The following is an 11,707-nucleotide window of genomic DNA, read 5'->3' on the forward strand; positions in this document are numbered from 1 at the left end:
TGACTTTTTATCTACTTTGTGGCTGCAGGCGGAGCCTCTGAGGTGAAACAGCACCCCTTCTTCCTGGGTTTGGACTGGAACGGACTCCTTCGTCAGAAAGCAGAGTTCATCCCTCAGCTGGAGGCTGAGGACGACACCAGCTACTTTGACAGTACGCCACGCTCTGATTCAGCCTCGTGCTCAGATTAGTACTCGTCCTAGGCTCTCTGACGAGGGGAACCCTGACTTCGTCGCACTTTAAATTAACACATGAAGACGCATGGCATGTTACAAAACATTTCTGTCGTTGAATTCCTGTGCGTCATCATGTTTGTTTTTCAGCTCGTTCGGAGCGCTACCACCATTTGGCCTCCGATGAGGATGAAGAAACCAACGATGAGGAGTCATCCCTGGAAATCCGCCAGTTCTCTTCATGGTCACATCGCTTCAGCAAGGTACAGACTCAAGACTTAAGTTTACTTAATACAGGTTTACCTAATACAGTGTGCTTTCCTGGATTTCCTGACTCTGCGATGGTTTCAAAAGCAAAAACAGGAAAGATGAAAACACCAAACAATATCCCACTTGAAGCGTGACAAAATGGTAACGGCTGTAATGACAATAAATACGGGGAAGGCTGGAATCCTCAAACCAAACTGGAAAAAAACAGATCCCACCCCTGTCCCTCCAGGTCTACAGCAGCACAGAGCACCTGGCCACGCCCTCCAACCTCAGCTTCTCGTCCGATCGCAGCCACAGCGAGGACAAAGAAGACCGCTGGGAAGGAGGCCGTCTCACGCCGTCCCCCTGCCCCTGGGACAGCCAGCGGCAGGGCAGCGTGGAGTGCAGACACCCTGGACACACGGCCAGGTAAAAGCTGCCTCTGTGTTCCCCCCCGCTTCACTTGAGATTAGTATGAGTGGACGGTCAGAGCTTATAATGTGCTTCCTGCGGTGCTTCCTGTTGCCAGCCTGCGCCCGCGAGCCTCCTCCAGCTCGTCCCAGTCGGACCGCAGCGCCAGTCCCCTGGTGATGAGCAGCACACACAGTCTGGAGACCATGCCCCGCTTTGCCTTCTCCACCGACGATGAAGGTGAGGCCAGGAAATGTGTTGTCTTATGTCTGAGGCTTTTTTGGAGGGTGTGTGCTTACCCTGAGTAGGGTCAGGTATTGTGCATATGAGTAAATATATTTCTATACCCATACATTGAGTGATAGTGTTTCCTAGGACAAGACCAAAACAATAATAAAACTGTAATACTGTGGAAATACTGTGCTCATGGTTATATACTGCTGTGACATGACACATTTACTTTACAAACCACTTCAACTTTGACACTGAAGTAATAAAATACTTGGCATTGAGCGTCAGTGTGATGTGGTTGGCACTAACCTCCAGCCCTGTGTTGCCGCAGCTGAGGTGGTCGTCTCCAATCTGCGACGCATCAGGATTCGCAGCAACAGCACCGGGGCCAAACACTCATCGCCCAAGGAGCAGGTGGGCCCCCGGCGTTTTGGAAACCAGCTGGACACACCGGACCGGCAGAGGCTTCCCTGCGGGGGGAAGGTCCCCAAATCGGCCTCCGTCTCAGCCCTGTCGCTCATCATTACCACTGGTACGCAGTGAGACATTTTATACATACTGATTTTATGCATTGCTGCCAACTTTTCAATATATCATCTCTGGTGCATTACAAAAATATTTCGCAGAACAAATTCTGTCCATTACAAAAATTTAATATTTCAGTTCATTTCTGACTATGGTGACATTTTAATTTAAGCGGAGATGTTTGCCGTCCAATCGAACGTTCTCCTCTTTCGCTTTCCAGACGACTCGCTGGGAGGCCTCCAGGCCAGTCCCATCTCCCCCCGCTCCCTGTCCTCCAACCCTTCGTCCCGGGACTCGTCCCCCAGCAGGGACCTGTCGCTGAGCCTCAGCAGCCTCCGGCCCCCCATCATTATCCACACCTCGGGGAAGAAGTTTGGCTTCATGCTGCAGGCCATCCGTGTGTACATGGGCGACAGCGACATATACACTGTGCACCACATGGTCTCGGTGAGTCCCATGCTGAAATGGAGACCGGATCCCGTGACACTTTATTGACTCAGGTTTCACAGCAGCAGCAGATTGACAGTGCAAGTCAAGCTCCAAAGTAATAAATAAAATAATATATATCTGTATACATCTACAAACAGAAGTTAATATGGACAAGAGCATAGTATGAGTTAGTATAGTACAATGATATTCAATGATAATATATGATCATATTGTATAGTAATGTAATATGATAATATAATAAATAATCACATAGTATATAATACCAATACAATTAAAAATAATACAATAATATGAATACATTAACATTGATATATTAAGCACTTAAAAATCGGGGTTCAGAATTTTGCAGCTCATCTCCAAACGGCACTCAGAAAAGACAGATATATTGCTTGTTAAAATAATAAAATGAGCATTCGTGGGCTTTCATTTCAACATGATAGATACTTCAAAGATATGGATAGCTTAATAACTAAGTCCAATTAATGGCATACCAGTAATCATTTTGTGAGAGAACATAAGTTAAGTTAAAGTTGTTTCAATTTGAGGATATCACTTTTTTTTTTTTAAACAAATCTCCCACGGCTTGTCCTGCCCACTGTGTTTCTGTGGTGACAGAGCGTGGAGGAGGGCAGCCCCGCACACGAGGCAGGACTGAGGGCTGGAGACCTCATCACCCACGTGAACGGAGAGTCTGTCCAGGGCCTGGTCCACCCTGAGATGATAGAGCTGCTGCTTAAGGTACAGTACCTGGCTCCTGTCACAGTGCAGTCTCCTGCTGTTGTTCCGTGGTAAAACACTAAGCAGACATCCACATTTCTCTCTCTTTTATGTGTTTTTCAGTTCTTAGAAGGGCGTGTCCTTTGTTTCTTTTGTCATTTGATGTCAGATTCAGTCTCACAATAAGTATTGGTACCATTTCTGTAGTTCATGTTGGGTACCATCTGCAATTGATTTTTAAGACTTGATCAAATTGACGCTGTTTTCCCTTAACCTTACTTTGGTATTTCTGAAATGCTTAGAGCGGCAACAAAGTGGCGCTCGAGCAAATTGACGCTGTTTTCCCTTAACCTTACTTTGGTATTTCTGAAATGCTTAGAGCGGCAACAAAGTGGCGCTCCAGACCGTGGCGCTTGAGAACACGTCGATCAAAGTTGGCCCGGCACGGAAGACCAAACACAGAGGCAAGATGGCCCGCCGCAGCAAAAGGAGCAAACGGAGAGATACTCATGACAAGTGAGATCAAAACTCCCCTTCCAGTTAAATCACCTGAGCTGTGCAGTGTTTAAAATGCTCCAGATTACAAAAGCAACCAGCAGAATGTAGCACTGTGTCCCTCTAGTGGAGATCAGGAATCATGGTGTGCACTCTTCATCTTTTTCTTTTTTTTTTTTTCATCAGTTGCAAGGAACAATGTCATTTGTCATTTCAAATAACAATACAGTACAATATTAAGAGCACTCGTAATTTGGTTTGTGCTGTATTCTTATGACCAGTGTCACCTTTGAGCCTATGTCCCATATATGCCTATGAGACAAACCACTAAACCATACAAACAAAACTATATACTATATACTATCCAAACAAAACAAAACTATAAACTGCTAAACAATTATCACATGACGGTTTTATATTGCAGAATTTAACAATCAAGATTGAAGAAAATCCCTGTAGAGCAGTGTTTCTTAAATGGGGGTACTCGTACTCTTGGGGTACTGCAGGGGGTACTCTGAAAAAAGAATAAAAAGTAAAGTAATATTGGTTATATATTATGTTTAAAACACACATACAACACACAAACAATACATATTTAATGTTAAGGGTGTACTCAGCTGAAAAAGGTCCTTAGATTGAGTACAGTACTAAAAAAAAGTTTGAGAACCACTGCTGTAGAGCAATATCCTTTATCTCCTTATCCCTTCTTTCCTGAGAAAAAACAGATTTTGCTTCCCTTTGGAACAAATCTTTTTTATCCAGGGACAGAGATTTGTAAAAATAGATTTTTAGTCGGATATGATTGTACACCGCATTCCAAATTATTATGCAAATTAGATTTAAGTGTCCTAAACATTTAATTTTTTGTTTTTCGATTAAACTCATGGGTGGTATTGTGTCTCAGGGCTCTTTGGATCAATGAAATCAATCTCAGACACCTATGATAATTAGTTTGCCAGCTGAGCCCAATTAAAGGAAAACTACTTAAGAAGGACGTTCCACATTATTAAGCAGGCCACAGGTTTCAAGCAATATGGGAAAGAAAAATGATCTCTCTGCTGCCGAAAAGCGTCAAATAGTGCAGTTCTTTGGACAAGGTATGAGAACATTAGATATTTCATGAAAACTTAAGCGTGATCATCGTACTGTGAAGAGATTTGTGGCTGATTCAGAGCACAGACGGGTTTGTGCAGATAAAGACATAATGAGGAAGGTTTTTACCAGACAAATTCATGGGATTAAGAGAGCAGCTGCTAAAATGCCATTACAAAGCAGCAAACAGGTATTTGAAGCTGCTGGTGCCTCTGGAGTCCCGCGAACCTCAAGGTGTAGGATCCTTGAGAGGCCTGCAGTTGTGAATAAAACCTACTATTGGGCCACCCCTAACCAATGCTCACAAGCAGAAACGGTTGCAGTGGCCCAGAAATACGTAACGATTCATTTTCAAACAGTCTTGTTTACTGATGAGTGCCGTGCAACCCTGGATGGTCCAGATGGATGGAGTAGTGGATGGTTGGTGGATGGCCACCATGTCCCAACAAGGCTGCACGTCAGCAAGGAGGTGGCGGAGTCATGTTTTTGGCCAGAATCATGAGGAGAGAGCTGATAGGCTCCTTTAGGGTCCCTGAAGGTATGAAAATGACCTCGGCAAAGTATATAGAGTTTCTGACTGACCATTTTCTTCCATGGTACAAAAAGAAGAACCGTGCCTTCCGTAGCAAAATCATCTTCATGCATGACAATGCACCGTCTCATGCTGCAAAGAATTTCCTGTGTCATTGGCTGCTATGGGCATAAAAGGAGAGAAACTCATGGTGTGGCCCCCATCCTCCCCTGACCTCAACCCTATTGAGAACCCTTGGAGCATCCTCAAGCGAAAGATCTAGGAGGGTGGGAGGCAGTTTGCATCAAAACAGCAGCTCTGGGAGGCTATTCTGACATCCTGCAAAGAAATTCAAGCAGAAACTCTCCAAAAACTCACAAGTTCAATGGATGCAAGAATTGTGAAGGTGATATGAAAGAAGGGGTTCTATGTTAACATGTAACTAGGCCTGTTAAGATGTTTTTGATTGAAATAGCTTTTGATTTCAGTAAATATGAAGGGTTGATGATTTGAAAATTATACTGACTCGTTTGTCGTTTGCATCGATTCTCTCAAAAAATATCATTTGCATAATAATTTGGAACGCGGTGTATATTCAATGTACGAATCAGCGTTTGATTATTTACCATGAGATTTTGTATTGTGAATACATCCTGCTGTGCATGTATCCATATGTTGCCCAACGGGGCTGCTGTCATTTTTTTGGTGCTGCCTCCTGTTTCCCAGACGACGAAGCATCTTCAGGAAGCTGTCCAGGCAGAGCACAGTGATGCACAGCAGCCGAAGTTTCTCGTCTGGTCTCCACCACTCCGTCTCCTCCAGCGAGAGTCTGCCTGGCTCCCCGACGCACAGCCTGTCCCCCGGCCCGGCCACGCCCTGCCGCAGCCCGGCCCCGCCCTGCCGCAGCCCAGCACCCGATCATCAGCTCGCAGGTGAGCGCAGAACGTCGGCGCCCTCATGGCAAGGAGACACAAAACTGCTTCCTGAAAACGATCAATCGCTGAGGATGCAGTGGACCAACTGGGGTGTCAGCCATTTTATGAAGTATTTCAGATGTCTTCTTAAAAATATATTACTCCAAATGCAGAGCAATATGTGGCAAACAATTGTGGGAGCGCAAATATTCCAAAATACAAACCTATTATACATTACACACACACACAGTGGTACCTTGATTTATGAGTGCACTAACATACGAGTTTTCCGAGTTACAAGCCGTCGTTCCGTGGAGTTTTTGTATTGATTTGTGAGCAAAAATGTGAGTTACGAGGAGCCAGCTTCAGGTACCGCCGCCGCTAGTTGGCGTGGCGAGCGAATCCGGCCAGCATCCCGCGTGTCTCACTCGTTCACTTCACGTGGTTACCTGACCGTGGAAGCATCTCTTTCGTGTTTTGCGATCGCGTTTTGTGCTGTTTATGCAGTTATTTTGCCTTTTTTTTTTTGTAACCATGGGTCCTAAGAAAGTAAGTGCTGAGAAGAAGAAGCGGAGGAGGTTGATTGAATTAAAGCATGAAATCAAAGCGAAACATGAGCAAGGTGTGCATGTGATGGAATTGGCCAATTTTTTTAAGTTAAGCGAAAGTGAGGTGAAAGAAAATAAATAAATAAATTCAAGCAATAAAGTGTAGCAACAAACGAAAGACACCGAAAAAGCACGAAACGAAAAAAACTCCTCCAACCTCCTCCGCCTATCTCCTCCACCCTCCACCTCCGCCAACATCTTCTGTTAGTCCAAGTCGTCTGATCTCCAAGGTAAAAACAGTTTATTTCTGTTTTATTATGTTTGTATACAATATTTGTTATTTATAAATACATTTTTCTTATTTAAAAACACGTAACAAAAAGAAATTGGGGTGGTTTTTTGGGGGTTGGAACGGATTAATGGCATTTCAATTAATTTCAATGGGGAAAATTGATTTGCTGTATGAGCAGATTGAATTACGAGCTCTGTCACGGAACGAATTAAACTCGTAAGTCAAAGTGTGTGTGTGTGTGTGTGTGTGTGTGTGTGTGTGTGTGTGTGTGTGTGTGTGTGTGTGTGTGTGTGTGTGTGTGTGTGTGTGTGTGTGTGTGTGTGTGTGTGTGTGTGTGTGTGTGTGTGAAATATACCGCATATTACCTAACCCAACTCAGGGTTTTCTCTGATACAACGTGACTAACTTCAGGGGAGATCACCATGGAAACAAATCTGCTCAAAGTCTGTTCATGTTCAGGTTAACAGACCGAAACATGGAGTACGAGTGCCCGTTAACCATAACACTCTATTCAGAAAGTTCTATCAGTATTACACCTTTAAATATGGGTTTGGTATGGTTAACGTAATCTCTCACTCATCTAATGTACAAGGTCTAACACCAATTTTGCAAAAATGGTGCCTCATATCTTGGCAGACATACTTTGACACCTCAATATGGTTTTTACTCCCCAGACTCCATTTCTCCTCAGAGCACATCTCCATGCTCCAGCTCCCCCAGCTCCCCGGCGACGCACATCCGGCCAAGCTCCCTTCACGGTTTGGGCTCCAAGCTCAGCACGCAGCGCTACACCAAGGTGGGCCGCCGCAAGTCCACCAGCAGCATTCCCCCCTCGCCGCTGGCCTGCACCTCCTCCTCCTCTACCCAGCCCCTGTCCCCCCAGCGCTCCCCCTCCCCCCTCCCAGTCATCACCAAAACTCTTCAAGCCTACCACGGCAAGACGCTGTCCCCGCCCACCATCATCAGACACATGGTCCGCCCGCGCAGCGCCGAGCCACCCCGCTCCCCGCTGCTCAAGCGGGTGCAGTCCGCTGAGAAGCTGTCGGGCGTGTACCACACAGAGAAAAAGGCCTACACCCCCCGAAGGCACACCCTGGAAGTGCCGCTGTACAGCGAGGGGGAGCTGTTGGGGGACGTGGAGTCTGAGTTGAACTACGGTGCAGGCGACCATGGCAGGCTGGGGGGCTACGTGGGTGGCCAGAGACTTAGAGACTTGGTGGGGGAGCGCTCGGAGCAGCTGGTGGTGATGCGGAAGCTCAACCTGTCTGAGCGCCGCGACTCCTTTAAGAAGCAGGAGGCCGTGCAGGAGGTGAGCTTTGACGAGCCGGAGGAGAAGACCGGCCCGAGGGTGACCGTGACCAGCCCGGCTACCGGGGCAAAACCCGAGCAGCAGCAGCAGCACCGTGTGGCCTGGGCGGCCTGCCGGCCGCAGTCTAGCGGGGACCTGGAAGTTTCCACAGTGAGGAAGTTCACGCTGGTGCCCCAGATCGCCGTGCAGGGCTCCACCGAGAGCGAGGAGCAAGACGAATGGGAGCCGTGTTCGGACGGGGAGGAGGACACCAGCGAGAGGCCCGAGAACGGGGAGGCCTTCCCATTGGCACCTGTCATGGCGACGGAAACCCCCGGAATCTCTCCTAGAGACGGGCCAAGCTCAGACAAGTCGGGGCGCGGAGCAGGAAGCCCGCAGAAAGTGCAGCTCAGCAAGTGACAGCTTATCGCTTGTTTTGTTGTCTTATAGTTGAAAGTGTGGAGAGAAATGGGTGGCCACAAGTGTTCCAGCCTGACCCTGCGGAACAAAAACCACTCAGCTCCCTGACAGACATGTTTGGGTGTCAGAAGATTTTACTTGAAATGGTTTTTATTGTAAATATTTTACTTTGGTTGTTGAAGGTTTTCCTTGTCCTATTTATTACGTTTATAAGCTACGATGCATTGTAAATGGGATGAAGTAGAAAATGTTCAGTGGATACAGCAAGCCAAGGCTGAAACGAGGTTTCAGCCTCGTCAAGGTTTTGTCCTCATGAAATGTGTTTTTTACGTATTTTGACTGGAATTTTCTATAAATGTATATTTTTTAAAAGAAGCTGTCGTAACACAGACTTATTTGGTTATGGTGGACATGAATATCCAAGGACCAAAAGGCACAAAAAGAATTTTTAAGTATTCAGTCAAATAATCTTTTTTTTTTTTTCTTACTGAAAAGTTCAGCTTCCAAAAGTATAAGATGATTGTGATGAGAGCAAAGTTACAAATGAAGGCCTTAAATTTGATACGTCTGAAACAGCAGGCTACTGGTGCGGTGACACACTGTACCAGCTGGTGTGGGTGAAGTGACCATGTAGATCTTAAAAAAAAAAAAAAAAAAAGACTGTGTGCCGCGATACTAAATCGCTGTTGTCTTCTCTAAGCCATAACGTTTTGGATTTTATTTAATTTTTCCAACTCTTTTTGTTTTGAAATCACAAATTAATTATAGAATAGTATCGGGGAAAACGCTACTGCGGGCCATCGCGATCTTGAAATCTCCAATTGAGGGATGTGTTGATATGTTTCGGGATGCATGTATACAGAATATAATCCAATACTATGCTCATGTACTCGTACTGGTACTCGGAACTCGCAATGCTCCCGTTGCTAAACCCAATATTAACACAAGTGGAAGCAGTTGCGTTGAGTTCCTGTTTTTATGTTAGTTTTTTTTTATTTATTTTTTTTAATCTTCGTTTCATTGTATACGGTATCTGATTTTGTCTAAACAAAGTCATCAAAATCAATCACAGAAAGGGATAAATACACAGGGTTTTTAAAATCCGTGGCTGCAAAGCTCGGTATTGGTACTTAGTATCAGCGAGAAGTACCCAAGAGTGAGTCATCGGCACTTGTACCGTGTTGAGGAAACACGGCGTTGGTGTGTCCCTGAACGAGCTGCGACGGGAATAAAATACCGGGGTGTTCCACAAGATGCCAAATGGCTTAGCGGCTGCTCGGCGCTACACTTCCAAGCTCCAGAGCCTGTACTGTAGAACACACCTGCTCCAACCACACCACCTTGAGATAAGCTGTGCGACACCATGCAAGTGCTGTTGCGCTCGTTTCGTAGGATCAGCGCAGAGCAGCTAAACGCGAACGTACACGCTCCACACAGGACGCTTCTGAGCGGCAGGGGAGCGCGCCGCGTTTGAGCGAAAACTTTCCTTTTGCAGTGGTGGGAAGGTGCTTCCTTTTCCTTCACCGACGACTTGCTCGTCGCAAGGACACCGTCAACGCTTGCTGTTCTCCCCGAAACTGTAGCCTGTTGGGTTTTTCGTCGTTGCCAACGTGCATGCGAGGAGACGCGGTGCATGAGGTGCCCATTCCTGCTGCACCGGCCGTGTAGTGATGTTTACATCCGAGGTGGGGGGAAGGGGCAAAAGTGCACTAAAGTATTCCAACATGATAAATGTGGAAAGGTCAAATGAAAACCACTGAGGGGGTACCCCACACACCTTCAATCTTAACCCAGGGCTTATTGGAACAGAGTTTGTCTATTTTATGTATATTTTCGGTGTTGAGTCGGTGTGAGCGTTTGGAACTCGTTCGCACTGACGTTTGGTACAGGATCTTACGCCGCCGTGTTTTTCGGGGCAAATGACAACAGGTGACCATTCTGGGGTTGGGAGCTTTATATTTTCATCCAGCATGGAACTTTATGCACTTATGCACTACAGAGAAAGCGTTCAAGCTAATCCAGGCTGTTCTATCTGTCCATGGCTGTCTCGGGCTGTTTTGTTCCGGCTTCCTCTGAACCTCCGTTCGTACGACGAGGGCGGCGGTTCATCGTTATCGGCAAAAAAACGTCTTCACATCTCACCACGAAGAAGCTCTTGCATTGGGAAACTAATATTGTCAATGGGTAACAATGGATAAAGATATAATTGCTGAATAGCTGTTACACTCTCTCTTAGAATTGTTTACGTGTTAAAATACCAACCCCCTCTTTTATATGCTGTGATTCTGTACGATGACATCACTCTTAATGACATGCCAGAAACCTACAATCATTTTTTTGCAACTGTTAAAGAGCAAACTCGCAGGTGGAACTTGTACACGTGCATCTGTTGTGTGGTTGACTGCTCTGTTCAGTGCATGCTGCATGAGACAAGCACACCTCTGTAATTCTTGACTGCATGGTATACTGGCCCTGTTGCCCTGTACTGTGTTTTTTTTGTGGATCAAGTAAAATTTGTACCGTTGGACTCATACGATGTTGTTCGATTGACTGAAAAATATTAAATATACCACATGTAGGGATTCTGAGGAGGTGAGGTTATTTATGAACTCCCGCTTTGTTGCTATAGACTGTAAGACACTTGTGCACTAGTTATGGTAAACTTAAACCACAGTTTGTCTCGAAGACCCACATTTAATTGAGGCAAATTAAATGGTCATCATTAGCTGTACAGCAATAAGTACAAAATGGGTTTGGCCATCGTGTGTGTGAAATGCCATGACAACCGGTGATTACGCACAATAAGCTCTATAAACTCTAAAAACACCAAATATACTAAAATGTGCGTAATCGACATGAGAGGCTCGTGCAGGTGGCAGCAAGGGGCAGCGCCACAATTGCAATTCTAGCTTCTATAATTATATAATAGAATGGATTGTCTTGTGTTGTATTAAATATACATATAAATCATTCTATACGAAACTTACCTTAAACTTACCTCCAGGATTTAGTAGTCGTAGTATTTAGTAGTAGTAGTATCTAGTAGTACTAGTAGTAGTGTGTGTGTGTACTGTATATACAGTATATATATATATATATATATATATATAAAAAGTGTGTATATATGTAGTATCTTCACTACAGCAAGTGTTTCTGACATGAGTTTGTCGTCACATGCGCTGCAGTGGAGCCGTTGGGCGCCAGAGGGCGACACGCAGCGTCCTCCTCCATGTTTCCTCCTCCAGCGCCATGTGAGCCTCGTGTCTACAACATGAATCCAAGTTCTGAAGACAACTTGCTGCTCCCCACATTGTTATTTGTCTTTACTGTGACCTGGAGACAACAGGCCTCCACAGAAGGTAGGACACGTAGAGAATCAATAAAATACCAATC

The 11,707-nt window shown here is 45.5% G+C and overlaps 1 protein-coding gene across 1 annotated transcript in view; it reads left to right on the forward strand.

Annotated features, from left to right (window-relative positions):
• Nucleotides 1–10,020, forward strand: part of LOC307232377 (microtubule-associated serine/threonine-protein kinase 3-like) — a gene marked incomplete at its 5' end in the record, with an annotated part of 34,758 nt that extends 24,738 nt beyond the window's left edge. Inside the window, 10 exons of the mRNA XM_080003367.1 lie at nt 29–151; nt 322–434; nt 671–849; nt 950–1,071; nt 1,394–1,594; nt 1,808–2,034; nt 2,653–2,775; nt 3,134–3,270; nt 5,579–5,784; nt 7,281–10,020. Of these exons, the coding sequence (XP_079859493.1) occupies nt 29–151; nt 322–434; nt 671–849; nt 950–1,071; nt 1,394–1,594; nt 1,808–2,034; nt 2,653–2,775; nt 3,134–3,270; nt 5,579–5,784; nt 7,281–8,314 (2,465 nt within the window). The 3' untranslated portion in view covers nt 8,315–10,020. The remainder of the gene's footprint in view (nt 1–28; nt 152–321; nt 435–670; nt 850–949; nt 1,072–1,393; nt 1,595–1,807; nt 2,035–2,652; nt 2,776–3,133; nt 3,271–5,578; nt 5,785–7,280) is intronic.
• Nucleotides 10,021–11,707: the final 1,687 nt, after the last annotated feature.

The sequence above is a fragment of the Zeus faber genome (genome assembly GCF_960531495.2).
Source record: "Zeus faber genome assembly, chromosome: 1".
In the NCBI taxonomy this organism is placed as follows: Eukaryota; Metazoa; Chordata; class Actinopteri; order Zeiformes; family Zeidae; genus Zeus; species Zeus faber.